The following is a 23,241-nucleotide window of genomic DNA, read 5'->3' as shown; positions in this document are numbered from 1 at the left end:
TTTAAGATAGTTGATTTTAATCTTCAAGGAGGAAACAACTCAAAAATTTGGAAAACTTTGAAAAGTGAGACTTTAAAAGCCAGTCTACCACAATATCAACGAAGATGAAAAATAAGAGAGCTCAAAAGAAGCCTGCACATAGAATTCTCTGATGAAGTAAAAGGCATATAAAAAGTGAACAGAGGAATATATAACTAAGCAGATTATTAGCAAATAGCCTGCAGATGAACTCAGGAAAGCTAAGGCTCAAAATGAACTAAGACTTGCAACAAATCTCAAAATAAAAAACTTCTTTCAATATGTTAAAATCAAGAAAAAAGTCAAGGAAACTATTGGTCCATTAATGGGACAAAATGGCAGAAGGTGACAAGCAACAGCGAGAAAATACAACTTCTTAACATATTTTTCACATCTGTCTTTAACAAAAGGTTAAAAAAAGGAAAATGATAAAATTCAAATTACCAGGACTAGATGGACTACAGCCCAAGGTTCTGAATGAACTGGCAGACAAAGTCAAAACCACTGAAGCACATCTTTCAAAATTCCTGGAGCACAAGGGAACTATCAGATGACTGGGAAAAGGCTGAGGTGGTTCCCCTCTTCAAAAAAGAAAACAAAAGTGGATCCAGGGACCTGTTTGATGTTTCATGAAGTTTGTTTCCCAGTTGATGTCAGGGTAAAATCCCCTATTACTATTATGTGTTTCCTGTACACATTAGTTAATTGATTAGCAAAAAATTCATCTATTTCTTCTGCTTGACTGGGTGGCCCACCCTGATTGCAATATCATTCTTTTTTTTTTCTTTTTATATTACATTATATGAATTCAAGGGGACTTTTATCCTTGGTCTTATACATTTCTATTGAGTTGCACTGATTTCTTACGTATAATATCTCCTCTTTTGTTAGGTCTACTTCTTTTGAATAGTAAATATTCTTCCAGCAATTTCATTTCAATTTCAAAATTCAATTTCAAGAATTCTTGACAGAATTCTCTTTATTATTATAATCTCAGTCAATGATTACTTCTAATCTTGATAATCTAATCTTTCTTACTTCCTCACCCCAGCTATGAAGGGGAAAATGGCTCAAGGAATCCTCAGAGACAGTAAGTATACAATAAATATGTCATTTTACTTATGCCAGATAGAAGTCTCCTTTTAAAATAAGTTTCAAACTAGTGATATTAATCTAGTATTACTGACCATTCTAGATAAATATAAACTTGGTGTAAAACCTACCCCAACATAGGTCTCTAGGAAGGAAAGACCCTTGACTCCATTTGATTGACATGATACGTTCTTTTACTAAAGGTAAGTGGTTGCAGCGAAAGTAAAGCTAGATCTGAATATTCCTGCACAAAGGTTACACTTTCCCCCTTTCCCTGGGTCTCCCCCTTGAACAAACCATCAGAATCCAATAGGATGGCTTTTGGATATTTTGGGACTGGCTCAGATGTTTGGCGTCTCTCACTGCAGTTTTGTATTTGGTTCCCAGGCCAAGTGTCCTTGGAGATTAACTCATTCTAGTTTGGCACCTCTAGTTTTCATCAATATGCAAATCCCCTGCTGTTCATTTTCTCATTCCAAGGCCCACAAGTTACTATCCCAAATTCGTTACCAAAATTGCTATATCCTTCCAGGGCATTTGGGGTTTTGCCACAGATTGAAGAAGGCCGGTCTTTCTCCAGATGCCCTTTGGTCTATGCATAAACAGAGTAACTGGCTATGTAGGTCTCAGGAATGGCCCCCAGAATTAACAATAAATCACTTATCTGCTTTTAGTGTGGTAAGCAATTTAACCAACTCCACTCCTTTAAGGCCATTTCTCAGGGCTGGTTTTCCCAATTTCTTGGTGAGTGTCCTTGGATGCATTCTGCAGCAGATGTGATTCTCACCAATCAGCTATTTGATGCCCTTCCTTTCCACATTTGAAGTATCTGGTGGAGTGGCAGTGTGGGTTTTGCTCTTATCCTCCTTGCTTTGGGGGTTCTGTCTTCTCTGCCATCCGCAGTTAGGGTGATTTGGGGAATAGGCCACATCAATCTTGACTTTCTGATCCACAAAGAGGTCTTTGAATCTCTTGCGGAGAGCTGCCCTGAATCAATTGAAGTTGCACCGCTTTGCGGCATCATCGTTATGTAGGGCAACCATCTAGTCATCAGTGTTTTCCTCTAGTGCCTCCGTTATACTTCATACCTTGATCCCTTTGATTGGCAGCTTGGCTCCATATTCCACACTTGGGTTAGGAAAAATATCAGCTCCTTTGGGTCTCTGCTAACCTTCATTCCCAGAACTGATGGTCTACACTCTCTTCTTCTCAGTGGAGCAGTCTATGCTGGTGGCAGTAACTGAGTCATCATCCAGTGCTGATTGTGGCACTGGAGCTGATACTGGTGCTAGGAAACAGGTGCTATAGCGGCAGCAGGTGCAGCCACTCCATCGTACCCTTCATCCTTGACAGGGGAATAGAGCTTCATGAGTTTGATGGTTGCAAAAGGCTCCCTTAAGAAATTCAATGACCAGTTCGACGAGCACATCATTGTGGTCTGGCTTGCCTTGTGCCAACTTGTCTGCCTCTTTGGCACTCTTTTTGGCAGGTTCCTCAGTTTCCCCACATGAAGGTTGTACCAGAGGGTTTCTCCTCTCAGTCATGCTTCTTTCTGACCCCCAGTGTTAAATGGAGTTTCAGTTGGTTGTCACAGATCTCTGCCTCCCCTAGCTATTCAAGGAAATCTTCTCCAGTTTGGAGTTTTGCCACAGCTTCTCAGCAAGCTTCCATTTCCTTTTGGTCACTTTCTTGGATAGACATCTCATGCACAGTCTCCACTGTAGAGTTGCATCACTGGGTTGACTACTATTGCAGATCTAGCTTAATGTCAGACCTTCCCAGCTTTGGACTCTAGGAAAGAAGGACCTTTGACTCCATTTGATTGAAGTGATAGTTCTTTTACTAAAGATAAGTGGTAAAATATATACTTTTGCCCATTTCCCTGGCCTTCCCTCCTTACCAGTCCATCAGGATGCCTTCTGAATGTTTTGAGAACAGTTCAGATGTTTGGTGCCTTTTATTGTAGTTTTGCATTTGGTTCCCAGGCCGGGTGTCCTTGGAGTCTGGTTCATTCTAATTTTGCACCTCTGGTTCTCATCAACATATCACCATTGTCACGATTTGTCTTCTCATTCCCAGACCCACATGTTATTATCCCAAATTCCTCCACCCACCCTTGCATTAATGGTGACATTGATGCCAGAAAAATGAAGAAGCTGAAGATAGCAGACCTGACTCTTGGGTTATTTTAACCTCACAAATTATCTGATAGAATAAAAAAGGAATTATATTATTTAGATTGGGGGTCCCCAATTTCCTGTAGGGAACCAGCCACACAAACTGCGGACATTCAAATGAGGCTTTATCTGTATATGGTGGGAATATAGTTGCACACAAAATCACACACACACACACACACACACACACACCCTGTTCATGACAGACAGTTTTTCTTTTGAAATCGATCCCTGGTGAAAGAAAGGTTGGGACTGTTGATTTAGGAAATAGATTGCTGACTTTTTCTATCAATTATGGAAGGATTTGTGGATGTTTGAATTGGTTTTGGTGTTTTAGATATGTCTTAATTCAATTATTTATATATCCATTTATTTTAAATATATATATTGCTGAAGGGAGTAGAGCCGTAGCCAAAGCGTTACGACAGGTTTCCCGGAGCTCCGGGATAGCCTGTCAAACCGCAGCTGTTTAGGGACAGTCGGTCAATCCTGACCTGTAGGGCTGGATGTGAGAGGGGAGCCACAGGATACAGCAAAAATCTGCTGGTAACCAGTCCCCTGACCACTAGCCAGCTGGAGATGACCAGTCACCTGTAGCTTCAGAGTCAAAGCAGCGGCAGAGAGGCTTTAAAAGCAGAAATCGATGCCATCTGGTGAGAACATGGGACTTAAAATTGGATTGGGGAGAAGTAAATTCATCTGAGGTTTCTTAATTTTTCTTTTAACTCAAATTTGGTGAGGGAAGAGGCATGGAGACACCGGAATTGCTAGTTTCCGGTTTAGCAGCGGGGAAAGTGTTCTGTATTAGCACCTCTCCCAAAAGCTACATTTGAAGTGCTGGAGTTATATCTTGGCGGTTCAAGCATAAAGTGCTGTAAACCTTTTGGGGGGAGGGGGATAAATTTTTTATTGTTTTTCACACATTACAGAAATTCCAATTTACATACTTCAAATTAAAATATAATACAATACAATATCAAATGCCACATTCTTAATCAAATTAATCATTTTTTTAAATTATTTATACAATTATTTCTGGTATATATCATTCATCCTGTGATACTTCTTTTCCAGGTGCTATCATCCAGATTTTAGATAATGTTCTTCGCTTTCCTTTATATTTAAAGTGCTATAGCTATCTAAATTTCTCTTGGCTATTTGCTATTTTTCCTAACTATGCCCTTGTGCTCCAGTCCCTTTCCAGCGTTCTTAGAAAACATATTCCTACTTTCATTTAAGAAAAAACCCTCATTTTATCGTAACTGCCCTTAATAATAGAAAATATCCAAATTTACATCTCTTTAAAAACCCAGGGAGGAAACAAAAATTCTTTAAAAAGATTAAAAGAAAAAATGAAAGAAGAAAGAAGAGCGGAAAAGAAAAAGAAAAGGAAAACCACTATTCATATCATATCTTAATCTATACATAGGAGGAAGGGTTGTTGTTAGAAATTTTAAAATACATTTCCTACTCAATTCATTTATTTCACTTCTTTCATTATATCACTATATCATTTCTACTTTAACAGTTCAAAATAAATATAAATCATTATTATTCCATTATTTTATGCAAAAAGTATCTTCCATTAAAAAAGACCAAAGTATTAGTATTCTTCCCTAATCTAGATATTTTCCACTGTCGTTCTTAGTGTTCTTAATACTGTCGTTCTTAATATTCTTCCCTAATCCATAAACCCCACTGCTAATCCCAATGTAATAATCTTCCCTAATCTGTGTGTCACTATCATATCAGTGCAATAATCTTCCGTATTCTAATTATTTTCACTGCTAAATGCAGTGCCATAATCTTCCCTAATCTATATATTTCCCTAATCTATATATTATCCTTAATTCTAAATATCTTCCACTATCAAACTCAGTGATAATCTTCCCTAACCTATTGATTTTATCTCTTTGTTGTTTCAACTGTCTTTCCTTATAATGCCTAACAAAATTAGTGCTAGTTATTATCCCATATTAATCCTGTTCCTATTATTATAACTCTCCTCACTTTTCTTTTCCCCCTTCCTTCCACTTAGTTTATGTCCATAAATCAAATAAGCAATTTATAATTGAATCAATCATAATAATTAAAAAAGAGAGAAAAGAAGAAAAGAGAGAAAGAGGAAAAAAAGTCGTCCAAAACTAATCATAATCACTATCAAATATCTCACCTATATTATGCACAATAATCAAAGCTATTTTCAATTTTTTCATTTATATACTTCTTCCATTTTACACTTTATATCACTTTCTTATATATTTGTGTATATATAGTATATATACAAATTAGTAAGCTTCCATGAAATTAAAATATTAAAATCTTAATAAATCCAATTCATTAAGTATACTCAATTCTTTTTGTAATTTATAACTTTGTAAGAACTTTGTAAGAGAAAGAACAGAGAAAAGAGAAAAGAAAGTGCTAATATCTTTTAGTAACTTACTAGTATTTTAATTTTCTTTAAAGCATTTAATTCTTAGAAGTATTTAATTTCAATTTCAATGTAATTCAAATTCAATGAAATTTCAGTCAGATCAGACAGTCCAAATGTAATTTCAGTGAAATTAATCAGTCCAATTAGATCAAATCAATTCAAATCAATTTAATTCAATTCAAATCATTTCATCTTGAACGTTGATTTCCTTCCATGCATTAGCAGGTCAATTTTCTCAAGAATACTGTCTTTAAACCTGTAACATATGTAATTCCAGTCAAATCAATCAGTCCAATTAGATCAAATTGACTCAAAGCAAGAAAACTGTCTTTAAACCAAAAGCAGACTGTTATATTTCCTCCGGCCACATGATGTCGCTAGGTGATCAATTTTCCAGGTCTTCTCTGAATAGTTCTTCTCTAAATAATTCTGAATGACTTACCTCCGGTTTGCTGTCACTTCCTATTTTATTCTGCCATTGTTTTTTATTTATAGAAGAAAGGAAAGATAAAGATTCCAAAAAAAAAAGTTAAAAATTCCCAATTTCGAAAGGCGAATTTCAAAGAGAACCAATTAGGTAGTTGAAAATAATCCAAATGGTGGGCAATTTCTCTACTTTAGAAGCTTTCGCTGAAATGCCACGTTGCACAATTAGCTGCCTTCTTCAATCTCAGGCCATTTTAACTCCATCCAGCAACCAAGCGAGTAACAAAGGTCTAAAATCCCATTCAGGCACTCTCTGATTACCATCATAGATAGAAAATATCTTCTTCCCCTCTGCAAGTAAGTCCTCCAATTCTCTTGCCAGCTGGAATCATTCGGCTATCCTCCTGGTATTGCATAGTCTCTGCAGTTGTGTCGGAACAGGCATGGCTGCCTGTCCGGCTTCACCACAGCCGGTGCGAGACAAGCCAGTTCACCTAGCAAGGCATCTCTGCCTCTGCCAGGCCTCTGGCAGCATCCCATGCATCACTGTCCCCACAGGAGATCCGGTCTGTTCCAAAAGGACCAGAACCCCAGGGCAATGGGACTTGGGGACATTTCCCAGGAGAAGGGAAATACAGTGGTACCTCAAGATACGAACCCCTTGTCTTACGAACAACTCGTGATACGAACCCGGGGTTCAGAAAAATTTTGCCTCTTCTTACGAACTTTTTTCGAGTTACGAACCGGCGTTCGGGAGGCTGCTGGGAAGCCCCCCGGCTGTTTTAAAAGGTGACAGCCGGGCGGCGGGGCTTCCCAGCAGCCTCCCTAACGCCGGTTCATAACTCGAAAAAAGTTCGTAAGAAGAGGCAAAATTTTTCTGAACCCCGGGTTCGGTTCGGGAGGCTGCTGGGAAGCCCGGCAGCCCGGCTGCGACCTTTTAAAACAGCCGCGCGGCTTCCCAGCAGTCTCTGAACACCGAACGCGGAAGTTTGGGTTTGGCGTTCGGCTTCGGGAAGCTGCTGGGAAGCCGCGCGGCTGTTTTAAAAGGTCGCAGCCGGGCTGGGGGGCTTCCCAGCAACCTCCCGAACCCCAAACTTTTGCCGAACTTCCAGGTTTGGGGTTCGGGAGGTTGCTGGGAAGCCCCCCAGCCCGGCTGTAACCTTTTAAAACAGCCGCGCGGCTTCCCAGCAGTCTCCGAATGCCGAACGCGGAAGTTCGGGTTTGGCGTTCGGCTTCGGGAAGCTGCTGGGAAGCCACGCGGCTGTTTTAAAAGGTCACAGCCGGGCTGGGGGGCTTCCCAGCAACCTCCCGAACCCCGAACCTGGAAGTTCGGCAAAAGTTCGGGGTTCGGGAGGTTGCTGGGAAGCCCCCCAGCCCAGCTGTGACCTTTTAAAATAGCCGCGCGGCTTCCCAGCAGCTTCCCAAAGACGAACGCCAAACCCGAACTTCCGCGTTCGGGGTTCGGAGACTGCTGGGAAGCCCCGCCGCCTGGCTGTCACCTTTTAAAACAGCCTGGGGGCTTCTCGGCGGCCTCCCGAACGCCGAACCCGGAAGTTCAGGTTTGGCTTCGGCGTTCGGGAGGTCGCTGAGAAGCCCCCAGGCTGTTTTAAAAGGTGACAGCCGGGCGGCAGCATTTTTTTTGCGGGTTTTTTTTTTGGTTGCACGGATTAATTGACTTTACATTGTTTCCTATGGGAAACAATGTTTCGTCTTACGAACCTTTCGTCTTACGAACCTCCCCCTGGAACCAATTAGGTTCGTAAGACGAGGTATGACTGTATCCCGGTGCTGCAGTCATGAGATCCCACCCCCGATCAAAGTGCTGTAAACTTTAAGTTTTTAAAAAATAAATAAATAAAAAATAAAAAGAAAAAGGTTTTCAAAGTCCCTTTCATGATATCTTTGAAAAATAAAAAAATAGAAATCCAGCCAAAATCCAGCCAAACCCTCTAGGTACTTTCTCTCTCAAAAAAAGTAACAACTTAAAGTTTACAACCTTTTGGGGGTAAAAAGGGGTGTCTTATACTCCAAAAAAATACAGTAATTTTTTTTTGCACATGGATGCTTATCCAAACCAACACTCACACTAGAGGTGGCCAATTTAGGAGAGCCAGAAAACTGTCATTGTTTTAATATCTAGATTTTTTTTCCGTTTTGATTTACAGTAGTCCCGTTTATTTTGATTTTATCAAAAAAAAGTTGACATGACGTTGCAATCACATAGGTTTTTGGCAAAGTTCCATACTTTCACTCTTGATTGGGAGCTGCCAAGAATTGACTACAAAATGGACAGATGGGCAAATGATTTAAATAAATAAATAAATTCTTTTGCAAATAGTTAAACTTATAGAAACTTATAGAAAGTCCTGAGCAGGAATCACAGAACAAAAGTTGAATTTAAAAATCCAAATGGAAACCAACAATTTTGAATGATACTTGTCTTTGTGGCTAGATATTATGTTTTACAATTTGTGCTTTTAAAAAGATACATATTTTAAAATTAAAATTTAAAAATCAAACTGCTCATGTACATCTGGGAAAACTGAAATGATGAGTTGTATTTTATTATTCTGCCATTCTATAAGACTTGCATTTAAAATACATTCACAATATACTACTGGATTTCCTAGGCAGATTTGATGAATCTTATATTATTCTGCTCTATTTGCATATGTAATATTACTAACACTTACAGCAGTTGACTGCCATGTAATTGCTTTGAAAACAGAACAACAAATCATTCAAAATAATTCCTTAGATGGCATGGACTCTGATTAGTTGAAAGAGTTCTACAAATTTGGGTTTCATCAATTTATTTATAAGTTTATTTAGAATAGAACAGAACAGAATAGAATAGAATAGAATTTTATTGGCCAAGTGTGATTGGACACACAAGGAATTTGTCTTGGTGCAGATGCTCTCAGCGTACATAAAAGAAAAAGATACATTTGTCAAGAATCATGTGGTACAACACTTAATGATTGTTATAGGGATCAAATAAGCAATGAAGAAACAATCAATATTAATAAAAATCTTAGGATACAAGCAACAAGTTTATTTATTAATAACTTTAATTTATAAATTTATTTAATACATTTATTATTAATTTTATTTATTTATTTATTCAATTTTTTTAATGCTGCCCTTCTCCTTAGACTCAGGGCGGCTTACAACATGTTAGCAATAGCACTTTTTAACAGAGCCAGTATATTTCCCCCACAATCCGGGTCCACATTTTACCCACCTCGGAAGGATGGAAGGCTGAGTCAACCTTGAGGTGGTGATGAGATTTGAACCGCTGACGTGCAGATCTACAGTCAGCTTTAGTGTAGTACTGCACTCTACCTGCTGCACCACCTCGGCTCTTATGGTTGATTTTAAAGTTTGATGTGCTTTTAAAGTACTTTCACTGCATTTTGACTGAGAGGAATTGTTACTAATTTTACAGAGCCTAATAGCATGAGCATGCACATATGTGTGCGTGCGTGCATACGCACGCGCACACACACACACACACCTTACTGTGCTTGAATTTGATTCAGCCTTGAAGGCAGTGAGGGTCCACACTTAACTTTCTCTACCTGATCGGTCTCGGAGGTCAGCACACATGCACAGAAGCAATAAAAGGCCAAGAATTGCCAAAATCTCACGCATACAAGCATCCTCTCATGAAATTTTAGCAATTTTCGCCAATCCTGTGATGCAGAGAAGCAAAATCTCACATGGGGATTTGCAGATGTGCACAAATCACCATTTTCACTACTGAAACGGCGATCCCAGGCATACCAGAGGCAGCCCCTGCTTGAAGATACTCATTTGTAGACTTTTGATAGTACAGAGCTTTGCTGTAAAGCTAACAATGATTAATAGATGTGAGTAAACTTTAAATTGTCTTTGTAGTCACAATTCTTATTAGTTTTATTATCAATGCTTATCATACTTATTAAGCTGAAAAATCTTTTTTTTTCTTTGGCTTTAATAGTCTGTGGGCTTAGAAATAACAGATCATTAGGCTCATCAAGAATTACTGGAGGAGTATCATCTGGAGAATGGCCATGGCAAGCCAGCCTCCAGCGAAACAACATCCATCGTTGTGGTGCAACATTGATCAGCAACACATGGCTTTTATCTGCAGCACATTGCTTTAGAGAGTAAGTTTTGAAATGAAAATAATTATAATATATTTTAATTAGTATACTAAACAGACTTGGTTGGTGTCTAAAATTAAACAATTCAAAATACCCATATTTTTCAGTGGATAAGATACTCCAGAGTATAAGACGCATATTAGTTTTGGGGGAGGAAAACAAGAAAAAAATTCTGCCTCTGCCTATTGGTGGTTGGATCGGCCTCTTGGAATACTGCCAATTACCTGTTCCAGACTGTGGGGATCGCCACAGCCAATCGCCGCCTCCAAATGTCATATTTTTGGCCTCTGCGCATCACATGTTTGGCCTTGCACACGATGCGTGGAGGCCCAAAATGCAACTCACAGAGGGGGCGATTAGAGGCAATGTGCTGTGGCAATTCCTGGAGCCTGGAAAGGATATAAAATGACATCAACCGAATCTGTTTAGTATACTAATTAAAATTTGTAGAATTATGATAGTACAGAGCTTTGCTGTAAAGCTAACAATGATAAATATATGTGAGTAAACTTTAATTTGTCTTTGTAGTTACAATTCTTATTAGTTTTATGATCAATGCTTATCATACTTATTAAGCTGAAAAATCTTTTTTCTCTTTGGTTTTAATAGTCTGTGGGCTTAGAAATAACAGATCATTAGGATCATCAAGAAACCATGCAACCATGAATATTAGAATGCCAATTTGAATCCGTTACTTAAGAACAAATATAACATCATCCATTCCTATGGATTTATTATGCAAAGATATTTTATTGATATATTTTTCAGTAATATCTTTTTGGTAGAACTGTAGATATCTCTTTTTTGTTTGTTTTCAGAGCAAAAAATCCACATAAATGGACAGTTAACTTTGGAACCTATTTAAGACCTGCTCTAATGATACGGCTTGTCAAAACAATTATAATTCATGAAAAATATCAGAGTGGAGACCATGAACATGATATTGCTGTTCTGCAGTTGACTAAAAGTGTAGAGTTTACAAATGCTGTTCATCGGATTTGTCTCCCGGATACAAATGAAAGGATTCCATATAATATTGATGCTGTGGTAACAGGATGGGGAGCACTTAGTAATGAGGGTAAGCATGCCAATTTAGAAAACTATTGTATTTTATACTAATCACTAATTATACAAGAGAAAGAAAAGATTATTCTTTTTTGAATCAGAGCCAATATTTGTCTACCATTTGCCATTTATCTCTAGAGTATTCCAATTATGTGTCCATATATTTATACTCTATACTTTGTTTCATTTTTATTTCAATAAAATGATATATATATGGTTACATTCTTAATATTCTTTTATTATTGAGACACCCTAGAATATTGGATATAAAGAAAAAAGTGAATACTGTACAGTATTCTGTCAATAAACTTATGACGGTTTAGGATATCAGTGTTATGTGTTGCCTCTAATTTTTTGGGGGGGTGGGCGGAAAAGTATAGTGTCTGAGCGGCAGTCCCTTCGGGACTGGGCGGCACAGAAATAATAATAAAATTTCCCTCTCGGCTTCTGGGCAGGTTTGGAAAACTCTGAGTTGATGATGATTTTTAAGTGAGCGATTGCTCACTGCTCAGCTTAGAGGGAACTATGGTTATGAGTCTTGCAATTATTTGGCTTTTTCAATTCAAAGATGAGTATAGCATTGGAAAGGAAGAGACCTTTGATAAATTATACCACTATTTTTTTCAGATTTCATCTGTTTCTATATATAGTGTGAGGAGCCTAGTTTGTCGGCATTTTCCTAAGTTAGTATTATGTTTAGTCACATGTGTATTCCATGGATATTTGTACAGACAGTTTTAAGTATAATATATTTGGAAATCTATGATCGACGCTTTGTACCTGTCCCCCAAATAATTAATGTAGGAAATAAAATTAGTTGCATGGAGATAGAAAACAGATTAGACTCAGGAAGATAAAAAAATATATCGTAAAAATTGAGAGGGGGCGGGGAGAGAAAGGAGGGGGTGAAAAAGCAAGTAATGCCAGGAACTAACCAAGAAAGATTAATGCAAAAGAAACCATTACCAGATTGGCATCCAGAAAGAGCATTAACAATGTTAGCTATCCAGACATTGGTTTATTCCTAACTTTTGCTATTAATGTAAAACATTAATTTACCATCTTAAACTTGTCAAGGTTTCACTTGATGGGGTGTGAGGAAGGGGCGGGTAGAAGAGAGAAGAGGAGAGGTGGCTTTTCTTATTTGGAATAGCATGAAACTGTTTCATCAGTTTTCAGCAATAATGGCTTCAGCAATGAGAGCAGTGATGGCGAACCTATGGCACGGGTGCCACAGGTGACACGGGGGGCCATATCAGTTGCCATGCGAGCTGTTGCCTAGCTCAGCTCCAACGTGCATGTGTGTGCTGGCCAGCTGAGTTTTGGCTCATGCAGAGGCTCTGGGAAGGGTTTTTGGCTTTCAGAGTGCCTCCGGGGGGATGGGGGAGGGCATTCTTACCATTCTCTGGTTCCAGGGAAGCCTTTGGAGCCTGGGGAGGGTGAAACAGGAGCCCACTGGGCCCACTAGAAGTTGGGAAACGGGTCATTTCCCACCTTCAGAGGGCCTGTGGGGAGTGTGGGAAGCTGTTTCCGCCCTCCCCAGGCATTGAATTATGGGTGTGGGCACTCATGCATGCACAATAGCATGTGCACATGCTCTTGAGAAAAAAAAGGTTCATCATCACTGGCTTAGAGTATAGCAAAAGTTTGTGATTACAGGGCTACAGGTTACTGAATCTTGTTTTTATATTTGGAAATTTGGAGAGGCTGTTTAAATATGAAAATACTGAAGCAGACAAATTCAGACCTTCACAAACCTACCCAAATCCATCTATATATTAGCAGTCAATATGGCTCTACACATTTGAAGCTACAGATAGTCCTTGAAATACATCCAGATATTTAATAAACATTAAAAGTTAAAACAGAAACACATATACATCCTGCGAAAACTACACCTGACCCAATTTCAAAGTTACAATGGCTGCAGTGGCCCTGCAGTCATTTGCCTTTATGACCAATCATGGGAACCCTGCAGTGCTCCCTGCTTCTTTTCTCCACCCCACCCTTTTAGGACCCTGCATGTCTTGGGCCTGCTCCTCACACACCCATCATCCATCACACTTGCCATTTGAAGATTTCTGGACAAGCATCCATGAGTTGTAGCCACATCTCTGAATCACTGCCACTTCTGGAATTGCACAATGTGATCATGTAATAAATCAATCCATTTTGATGACTTAGCATGGTTTATATAACATTGCAGAAGCTCTCTGTAGCCCTCAGAGGTTTCTGCAGTTGTGGGAAGACCTCGAGAACTTTGTCCTCAGGTCATATGACAGGGACCCAAAAACAATTGCCATTTTGAGAGCTGGACAAAATGGCAGTTGCTTCATGCAGCTGTGTATTGAAGTGATCCATTACAACACTTTGAAAGGCCTTGGAATTCTTCAAAAGATAAGCAAGGAGAGGCTATTTGAGCTGGTGAGATGAGAATCAGGCCTACAGCTTGGAAGGACACAATAGGGAATGGAAAAATGCTTATGAAGACTCAAAGGGTGGAAGGTAGAGCATTGGGCATCTCGGGTGGTGGAAAGGTCTTTTGAAAGACCCAAAGCCTCCCCTACTTCACCTTCTAAGGCATCCCATGCTTTGCTTAATATTTAACATTTAATAATTCATTGCAGAAATCAGGGATAAGAGAGGTTATTTGATGAGACATTTAACAACTGTTGCAACATGCATATATATATATGTGTGTGTGTGTGTGTGTGTGTATGTGTGTGTATATACATACATACATACATACATACATACATACATACATACATACATACATATATGTGTGTGTGTGTTTTCGTTGATTTTCACAGGTACAGGTATGACGGTCTTGGTATATTCGGGTTTCTTCCTGTGTAGGATTTAGAAATTTCTGGCGACGTTTCGACGAGGTCCCACTCGTCATCTTCAGGCTGGTGCTTCTGTCCTTGTTCTAGGGCGAACACAGCGAGACATGAGCTGCCTTCCTTCTATAAATACTGGTGGCTGGGTGTGGTTTGATGGCTCAGCAATTGCCTGCTGTGTAGAAACTTCCTGGTGAGTCAGTGGGGTAACACCTGGGGTCATTGATGTAACTGAGGTATGCTGATTAGTTAATGATTGTGGATTAGGGGTGATATCCTGAGTAGTTGGAGCTTGCAGGCTACTTGGTTGTTTTGCAATGTGTGTTCTGAGTCTGGTTTCAGTTTCTATGGCTGGGATACGTTTGTTAATGAGGGCTGGTTTCCAGATGTCTGGTAGGCAGAGGTATGGTGGGTCTATCATCTGCGTACCAACTTTGGTTGAAATTGCTTGAAGCATTCCAGTGTTATGCTGGAATACACATACAAATGCGCACGCGCACACACACACACATGGGTGCTAAAGGTGTCTTATTTCCCACAGTATTTCGTTTAATACAGGATTGGGATAAATAAATACCTGGGCAACACCAGGTTATCAGCTAGTATCTTCTAAAGCAGTGTTTTTCAACTGGGGTTCCGCTTAATTCCTTAATGATTTTAAAAAAAATCGACCAGGACCATACCACGCAGCAACCCTCGCCGCCCCCTCAGGTCTGGGCTTTCACTGTCCCCACCGGTTCATTTCTCCACAGTCCCTCCTCCGCCTCTTCTTCCTCCTCCTCCTCCTCCTCCTCCTTAGCTGGGGTCTGTCACGCTGAATATTGACAGCCCCAGAGACATTCAGAGTCATTCAGTAACTAAATAGTTAACTGTGTGTGTGTTTTATTAGATCCTCCTACTATGATGTAAAATCCTGCCACGTCATTATACCTCACATCCGTGTTTATCCCTTTCTCCATATTTGCTAGTTCTTTCCTGTCTTAGCAGCCATAATGTGAAGATGTATTTTTCATTTGTCCCTTGTGACATATTTAATTTTCTACTTTTATAATAAAAAAGAAATATTGCTTTAAGAAAAAATGTCTGCGATCTCAATCCATCACCTCCAGGATGACTTAAGGTTCAAACGGACTTTAATTAACCCCATCCTGACACCCTCAGCAGCCAACGATAAAGAAAAATATAAAAATAGAGGAGAAGATATATGAAAGGAAGAAAATATATATGATATATGAGATAAGGAAAGACAATTGGACACGGGACGAAAGGCACACTAGTGCACTTATGCATGCCCCTTACTGACCTCTTAGGAACCTGGAGAGGTCAATCGTGGATAGTCTAAGGGAGAAATGTTGGGGGTTAGGGGTTGACACTATTGAGTCTGGTAATGAGTTCCACACTTCGACAACTCGATTGTTAAAGTCATATTTTTTAAAGTCAAGTTTGTAGCGGTTAATATTAAGTTTGAATCTGTTGCGTGCTCTTGTGTTGTTGCGGTTGAAGCTGAAGTAGTCATTGACAGGCAGGACGTTGAAACATATGATGGGCAATACAGTAGTCCCTCGCTCTATCGCGCTTCACCTGCCGCGGCTTCACTTCATCGCGGGTTTTGAAGTCAGCTTCATTTGAATGATTTTACCACACAAACAAGCGCTAGAATCCCCCAGCGGGACTCCCAAATGATAAGCGGGGCGGGGACTGAGCTCCGGCGGAGGCCCGTCCCCTCGTTCAATCCCCCTCGCCAGTGCCGAAAGGAAAAAAAAGAAAGGAACGCGACGCGGCGGGGATTTCCAGACTGGGCTCGAGGGCGGAAGAGAGAGAGAGAGAAAAAAAGAAACAGCCGGGGCAGCTCACCAGGGACTTTACAGCCGGGGCAAGGCAAAAAACACAACATTTGGCCGAACTTCTGCAAAGAACAGAGTAAGTAGTAGTGGGGGGGGAAGGTTAGCCGGCCGTTGCTCGCCTCCAGGCATCCGGAGCTGGTGGGAAGGAGGATAAATTCCCCATCGCGGATTTCACCTGTCGCGGCAAGGTCTGGAACGTAACTCCCGCGATAGGTGAGGGACTACTGTACTTAAATCGTAGTTCTAAGCTTTCTAGACCCAGGATTGTTAGTCTATTTTCGTAGGGTATTCTGTTTCGAGTGGAGGAGTGAAGGGCTCTTCTGGTGAAATATCTTTGGATGTTTTCAAGGGTGTTGATGTCCGAGGTGTGGTATGGGTTCCAGACAGATGAGCTGTATTCAAGAATGGGTCTGGCAAAAGTTTTGTAGGCTCTTGTGAGTAGTGTGAGATTGCCAGAGCAGAAGCTACATAGGATCAGGTTAACAACTCTAGAAGCCTTTTTGGCGATATTGTTGCAGTGGGCTTTAGCGCTTAGGTCATTTGATATTAGTATTCCAAGGTCTTTTACTGAGTGTGGGTTGGCTGTGAGAATTTGTTTATTCAGTTTATATATGAGGTTAGGATTCTTTTTGCCGATGTGGAGGGTAGAGCATTTGTTAGTTGATATTTGAAGTTGCCAGGTGTTAGACCAATCTGAGACAAAGTCGAGGTCTTTTTGGAGAGTAAATGTGTTGTCCATGGTGTTGAAAAGTTTTATCTATATGTATTGTAGTTTTATCTATTTGTATGCCGCCCCGAGTCTACGGAAAGGGGCAGCATACAAATCTAATAAATAATAATAATAATAATAATAATAATAATAATAATAATAATAATAATTGTGTATTGGACAAAATAAATAAATAAATAAATAAATAAATAAATAAAGCCCCCCCGGCAGCCGAGGTGGAGGAGCGACTCCTTCTGTCCTCTCCAGCCAGAATGAAGAAAGAGACATGGGGGGGTCTCTCTTTCTTTGTTCTGGCTGGAGAGGAGAGAAGGAACGGCTCCTCCACCTCAGCAGCCGGGGGGGGGGGGGGGCTGAAGAAAAAAGGTTAACACAAAACAAACAAATAAAAAAATAAACATCCTAGGGAGTCCCTTGCTAGCTTAAAGTGGGGAGAAGGAGGTTGTTGGGGGAAGGATGGCTGGTTCTTAATGCTTGAGTAACTTTACAATCTTTACTCACACTCAACCGGCGCTTGAGGTAAAACAACCCACCCCCCCTGCACCTTAGGGCTTTTTTCCTTGAGGCTTAAAAGCTGAGATGTTTGCAAACCATCTTGTGCAGCGGGAGATAAGACTTTTCTTTCCCTCCGAAAAGGCAAGCTTGGCAGGTGTGGCCTGGGGGAGACTGAAAGAGACATTGGCATATAAATCCGATAAAAGAATAAATAAATATCCATTGGCATCATTTCTTGAGATGTGGAAATGTAGACTTCCAAATTCCAATAACAACAACAACAACAACAACAACAACAACAACAATAATAATAATGCAACCTGAATGGAGAAATTTTCCTTGGGGTTGGGGTGGAGGTGGCAGTGTTTCCACCTGTATTCCCTCACCTAGCAAGTGTCCATCCACATCATTTATGATAATTTGCTGAGATTTCTTAAAATCTTAAAATTTATTTTCATAAACCTGTGTCTGCAAATTCAGATGGAAGCTTGGGGCATCATCTAAATAAAGGTTTGGGATGGCATGATGTGTTCCTTAGACAAACAATGTTGTACCTCATGATTCTTGACAAATGTATCTTTTTTTATGTACACTGAGAGCATATGCACTAAAGACAAATTCCTTGTGTGTCCAATCGCACTTGGCCAATAAAAGAATTTTATTTCAGCTTCAGGATGTACAGCAGTGATCCCCAAACTAAGGTCCATGGGCCGCATGTGGCCTGCTGAGGCCATTTATCTGGCCCGCGGGTGAGTGACAGCGCACCAGATTTTACACCTCCTTCCAGCACAGCTAACAGTCCATTTCTGGGGGAGCGGGAACCATGGCGGTCGGGAGATTGCTGTTGGGGCAGCAGGGGCCCGCTGACATCAAGCCTTGCACCGGCCAGCAAAGCCGCCCGCCCAGGGATGCAGCACGCTTTTTAAACGTGCACTTTTCAAATGCGCTCTTTACCCAGGCAGCCAGCTTTGCTCGCTGCCACCGGGCTTGACATCAGCGGGCCCTTGCTGCCCCGACAGCAACCCCCTGACCGCCATGCTACAGAGTCAACTGACAACGAGTCAGTCGAGGTGACTGGGGCCCATACTTGTCCATCTGTCTGGGAAGAGTTTGATCTGGTGACACCTGATGAAGTGGACAAGGCCATTGGAGCTGTGAGTTCTGCCACCTGTTTGCTGGATCCGTGTCCTTCCTGGCTGGTTTTGGCCAGCAGGGAGGTGACACAGAGCTGGCTCCAGGAGATTGTCAATGCTGCTCTGGGGAGGGGGTCCTTCCTGGATCCCTACAAGGAGGCACTTGTGCGCCCCTCCTCAAGAAGCCTTCCCTGGACCCAGCCATTCTTAACAACTATCGCCCAGTCTCCAACCTTCCCTTCATAGGGAAGGTTGTTGAGAAGGTTGTGGTGCTCCAGGTCCAGTGGTCCTTGGAAGAAGCCGATTACCTAGGCCCTCAACAGTCAGGATTCAGGCCCGACTACAGCACGGAAACTGCTTTGGTCGCTCTGATGGATTATCTCTGGTGGGCCCGGGACAGGGGTTTATACTCTGTCCTGGTGCTTCTTGATCTCTCAGCGGCTTTTGATACCATTGACCATGGTATCCTTCTGCTGGAGGGGTTGGGAGTGGGAGGCACTGTTCTCCAGTGGTTCTCCTCCTACCTCTCCAGTCCATCACAGTCGGTGTTAGTGGGAGTTCAGAGGTCGACCTCTAGGTTGCTCCCTTGTGGGGTACCTCAGGGGTCGGTCCTCTCCCCCCTACTATTTAATATCTACATGAAACCGCTGGGTGAGATCATCCAAGGGCATGGGGTGAGGTATCATCAATATGCAGATGATACCCAGCTTTACAGCTCCACCCCTTGTCCAGTCAGTGAAGCAGTGGAAGTGATGTGCCGGTGCCTGGAGGCTGTTGGGATCTGGATGGGGGTCAACAGACTCAAACTCAACCCTGATAAGATGGAGTGGCTGTGGGTTTTGCCTCCCAAGGACAATTCCATCTGTCCATCCATTACCCTGGGGGGGGATCACTAACCCCCTCAGAGAGGGTCCGCAACTTGGGCGTCCTCCTCGATCCACAGCTCACATTAGAGAAACATCTTTCAGTTGTGGCGAGGGGGGCGTTTGCCCAGGTTCGCCTGCTGCACCAGTTGCGGCCCTATCTGGAGGGGGAAGGAATGAGAGAAGAAGGGAGGAAGAGGGAGAAATGAGAAACAAATGAGAGAGAAAAGGGGGAGAGACAGGAGAGGTACCCAGAAATGAAAACAGTGGTAGAAATTTGAGGAGGGATGATTGATGATTAAATATGGATTGACTATGGAATATTGGTAAAAGATATACATACTTAGATGTTGTTTGATATTAGGATGTATTAATTCGTAAAATTGGATTAGAATTTTAGAACTATATAGAATTACATAGGTAAAATTAATGGGGTTTATGATATGTACTGTATGATTTTATGAGTTTGAATTATGAATTTAAAATATACTTGGAAATGTAGAAGATTGATGAAAGTTAATAATAGTAAATGCTAAGTGCCTGAAAATTAATTGAGCTTGGAAATATTGAATGAAATTATAGAAAAATATAATTTATGGAAATATGTGCAGTGTGCATAGGGATTTTTTCATAGGTTTCTTTTATAGTCCGGCCCTCCAACAGTCTGAGGGACAGTGAACTGGCCCCCTGTGTAAAAAGTTTGGGGACCCCTGATGTAGCGTTTTTCAACCAGGGTTCCGCCAGAAAGCTGACGACACCGAAGGGTTCCTCTGAAGAAAAAAGGTTGAAAAACACTGTTCTAAAGAGAAATTTCTGCTATGTTCTCCTAATCTTTATTCAGGTTTCAGTACCTATATATTTCTTATAACAATAGCAATAGCCTATTTTGCCTAATTAGTACTTAGAGTAATACTAATTCATTTAATACTGTCACTGTTAGCAGGAAATTATCAATTTTATTTATTTATTTATTTATTTATTTATTTATTTATTTATTTATTTATTTAATTTGTATGCCGCCCCTCTCCAGAGACTCGGGGCGGCTAACAGCGACAATAAAACAGTGTACAATAGTAATTTGGTATTGATGATTAAAAATCAATTAATATAAAAACCAAACATACATACATACATACCATGCATAGAATTGTAAAGGCCTAGGGGGAAAGAGGATCTCAATTCCCCCATGCCTGGCGGCAGAGGTGGGTTTTAAGTTGTTTACGAAAGGCAAGGAGGGTGGGGGCAGTTCTAATCTCTGGGGGGAGTTGGTTCCAGAGGGCTGGGGCCGCCACAGAGAAGGCTCTTCCCCTGGGTCCCGCCACGCGACATTGCTTAGTTGACGGGACCCGGAGAAGATCCACTCTGTGGGACCTAACTGGTCACTGGGATTCATGCAGCAGAAGGCGGTCCCTGAGGTAATCTGGTCCGGTGCCATGAAGGGCTTTATAGGTCATAACCAACACTTTGAATTGTGACCGGAAACTGATCGGCAACCAATGCCCATGATTGCTCTCGCAGCTGCATTCTGCACGATCTGAAGTTTCCGAACATTTTTCAAAGGTAGCCCCATATTTGTTTGGATATCATGCTTAACCATAGAAAAATTAGACTGAGATTAAAAAGCTGGGTATGACAACAGTAAGGAGATAGTATAAAAATACATATTAATATGCTGGTGGGTTTGGGCCTCCAGTGGGACATGCAATACTGGAAGTGGTTAGTGGGGTGTGAGAGACAAAAGTCCCCATATCTTCTATAATCTTTTTTTAACCTTTATTTAAGGTTGAGCTTTGTTATTAATTTTAATGTTTCTATTGTTATGCTTTTATATCACTGTAAATCACCCGGAGTCACTGATAATACAGAGACTATATAAATTTAACAAGCAAGCAAATAATGTATGTGCTAAATAGGTTATTTTATGACTTTCCTCTGATAGTGCAAATAATCTTGGAAAATAACTGAATATTTCTGTTCAGGTGAAACTCCTAATGTCCTTCAGGAAGCAACAGTTAAACTCATAGACACCAAAGTTTGCAATAGAAGGGAAGTATACAATGGGGCAATAAAACCTGGAATGATATGTGCTGGATATCTTGAAGGAGGAATTGATTCCTGCCAGGTATGTTTATATCTTATCTCAACCAATGGGCTAAAAATGGTCCAGCATTATCCAATTTATTAATCCAAGTACAGTGGTCCCTTGACTTTCGCAGGTCCGACTTTCGCCAAAGGGCTATACCACAGGTTTTCAAAACCCATGGTATAACGTGCTTCTGCCCCAGCCTCCTGATCTGTCCCCTTTAATTCTCGGAGCATTGGTATGCTCCACTTGAAGCCAAGCCTTGCGGGCGGACAAGACCACCCTAACTTGCTCGAGGGTGGAAGAGGTGAGGGGATTGCTGGGTCAAGGGGCCATGTGCTAATCACGGGGATGGCTTGCGATGGGCCTGTCACAACCCTCTGGTAGCCTCTGCCCGCAGCTCAGTGTCACCTCAAGCACCAAAGGGCACGGCTGCCTCTTTTTTTGCTGCCATCACTTACTGTTGCCCGCCGCCACCGCCTCTTCTTCCCCCACCCACCTAAGCCATCTTCCTTAGTGGTAGCGTCCGACCTCCCAACTGACCAGCCTGGAATCCTGGCTTTGAGTCCTGGCCTGGATCCCTCTTGCTTTGAGCTTCCCCTGCCCTGACCCTGAGAACCGGAGCTGCCACCGCCACCATGAGAGATACCGGTAACAAGTGCAGCAAAGCCTACAGCTTGCCATCCCATTGCCCCTGCGTGTTCTGGGGGTAAGTAAAACCAGGAATGGAGGAGGGAGGGGGAGAAATGAAGGAAGAAAGGGAGCATCTCTACTTCACGGAAATTTGACTTTCGTGGGCAGTCTTAGATTTATTGGATTTATATGCCGCCCCTCTCCGCAGACTCAGAACATATCCCCCGTGAAAGTCAAGGGACCACTATACTCCAATTTTGTAGAATACTAATTACCTTGAATCTGTCAAAATTAGTCTTATCTTCTAGTCTTTACAAAAAAAAAACCCCTCAGAAGGATGAATCACAGTGCACATATTCTCCCTCTCTTCTTCTCTACTCACCTACCTATCTACCTACCTACATTTTACATTTTGATGTATTGAGCAATATTTAATTAGATATAGAATTTAGATACTGTCTAAATTGAGCCTCTCTGGTCAGTTGCAGTCGGTGTTTGCAGGAGGCCAGAGGTCAACTCCTAGGTTCCTCCCTTATGGGGATCCTCAGGGGTTGGTCCTCTTGCCCCTGCTGTTTAATATCTACATGAAACTGCTGGGTGAGATCATCCAATGACACGGGGTGAATTACCATCACTATGCTGATGATATTCAACTTTACATCTTCATCTAGTGTTAACACAGTGAAGCAGTGGAAGTAATGTGCCAGTGTTTGGAGACTGTCAGGGTTTGTATGGGTGTTAATAGGCTCAGACTCAACCCCGGCAAGATGGAGTGGCTGTAGGTTTTGCCTCCAAAGGACAATCACATCTGTCCACCCATTACCCGGGGGGGGGACTTTTGACACCCTCAGAGAGGGTCCGCAACTTGGGCACCCTCCTCGAACCACAGCTGACATTGGACCATCATATTTCGGCTTATTTTTATAAGTTATAAGCTGCCCTGAATCCTTGGAGAAGGGTGGCATATAAGTCAAACAAACAAACAAATAAACAAACCTGTTAGATGTCAAGGTCCTCTTCAAACACAGTGGACAAACATCACCACAAATTTTAAGAAAGTTCCATCTTTGCATTCAGACCTAAGGCTTCCAATAGAATTGCCAAATACAAATAACTTCCACATAATTTGAGGAAGTATACAGTGTTCCCTCGATTTTCGCGGGTTTGAATTTCGTGAATAGCCTAAACCATGGTTTTTCAAAAAATATTAATTAAAAAATATTTTGTGGTTTTTTTTCTATACAACGTTTTTTCCCA

The 23,241-nt window shown here is 41.3% G+C and overlaps 1 protein-coding gene across 1 annotated transcript in view; it reads left to right on the top strand.

Moving 5' to 3' along the window:
* The window catches only part of LOC139153132 (transmembrane protease serine 11A-like), a 90,444-nt gene that overhangs the window by 65,111 nt on the left and 2,092 nt on the right, over positions 1-23,241 (top strand). Inside the window, exons 7-10 of the mRNA XM_070726729.1 lie at positions 9,093-9,133; positions 10,133-10,301; positions 11,117-11,376; positions 21,248-21,390. Of these exons, the coding sequence (XP_070582830.1) occupies positions 9,093-9,133; positions 10,133-10,301; positions 11,117-11,376; positions 21,248-21,390 (613 nt within the window). The remainder of the gene's footprint in view (positions 1-9,092; positions 9,134-10,132; positions 10,302-11,116; positions 11,377-21,247; positions 21,391-23,241) is intronic.

Source organism: Erythrolamprus reginae, chromosome Z (assembly GCF_031021105.1).
Source record: "Erythrolamprus reginae isolate rEryReg1 chromosome Z, rEryReg1.hap1, whole genome shotgun sequence".
In the NCBI taxonomy this organism is placed as follows: Eukaryota; Metazoa; Chordata; class Lepidosauria; order Squamata; family Dipsadidae; genus Erythrolamprus; species Erythrolamprus reginae.
The sequence above is the reverse complement of the archived record's forward strand: the minus strand, read 5'-3'. Positions and strand labels throughout refer to the sequence as shown.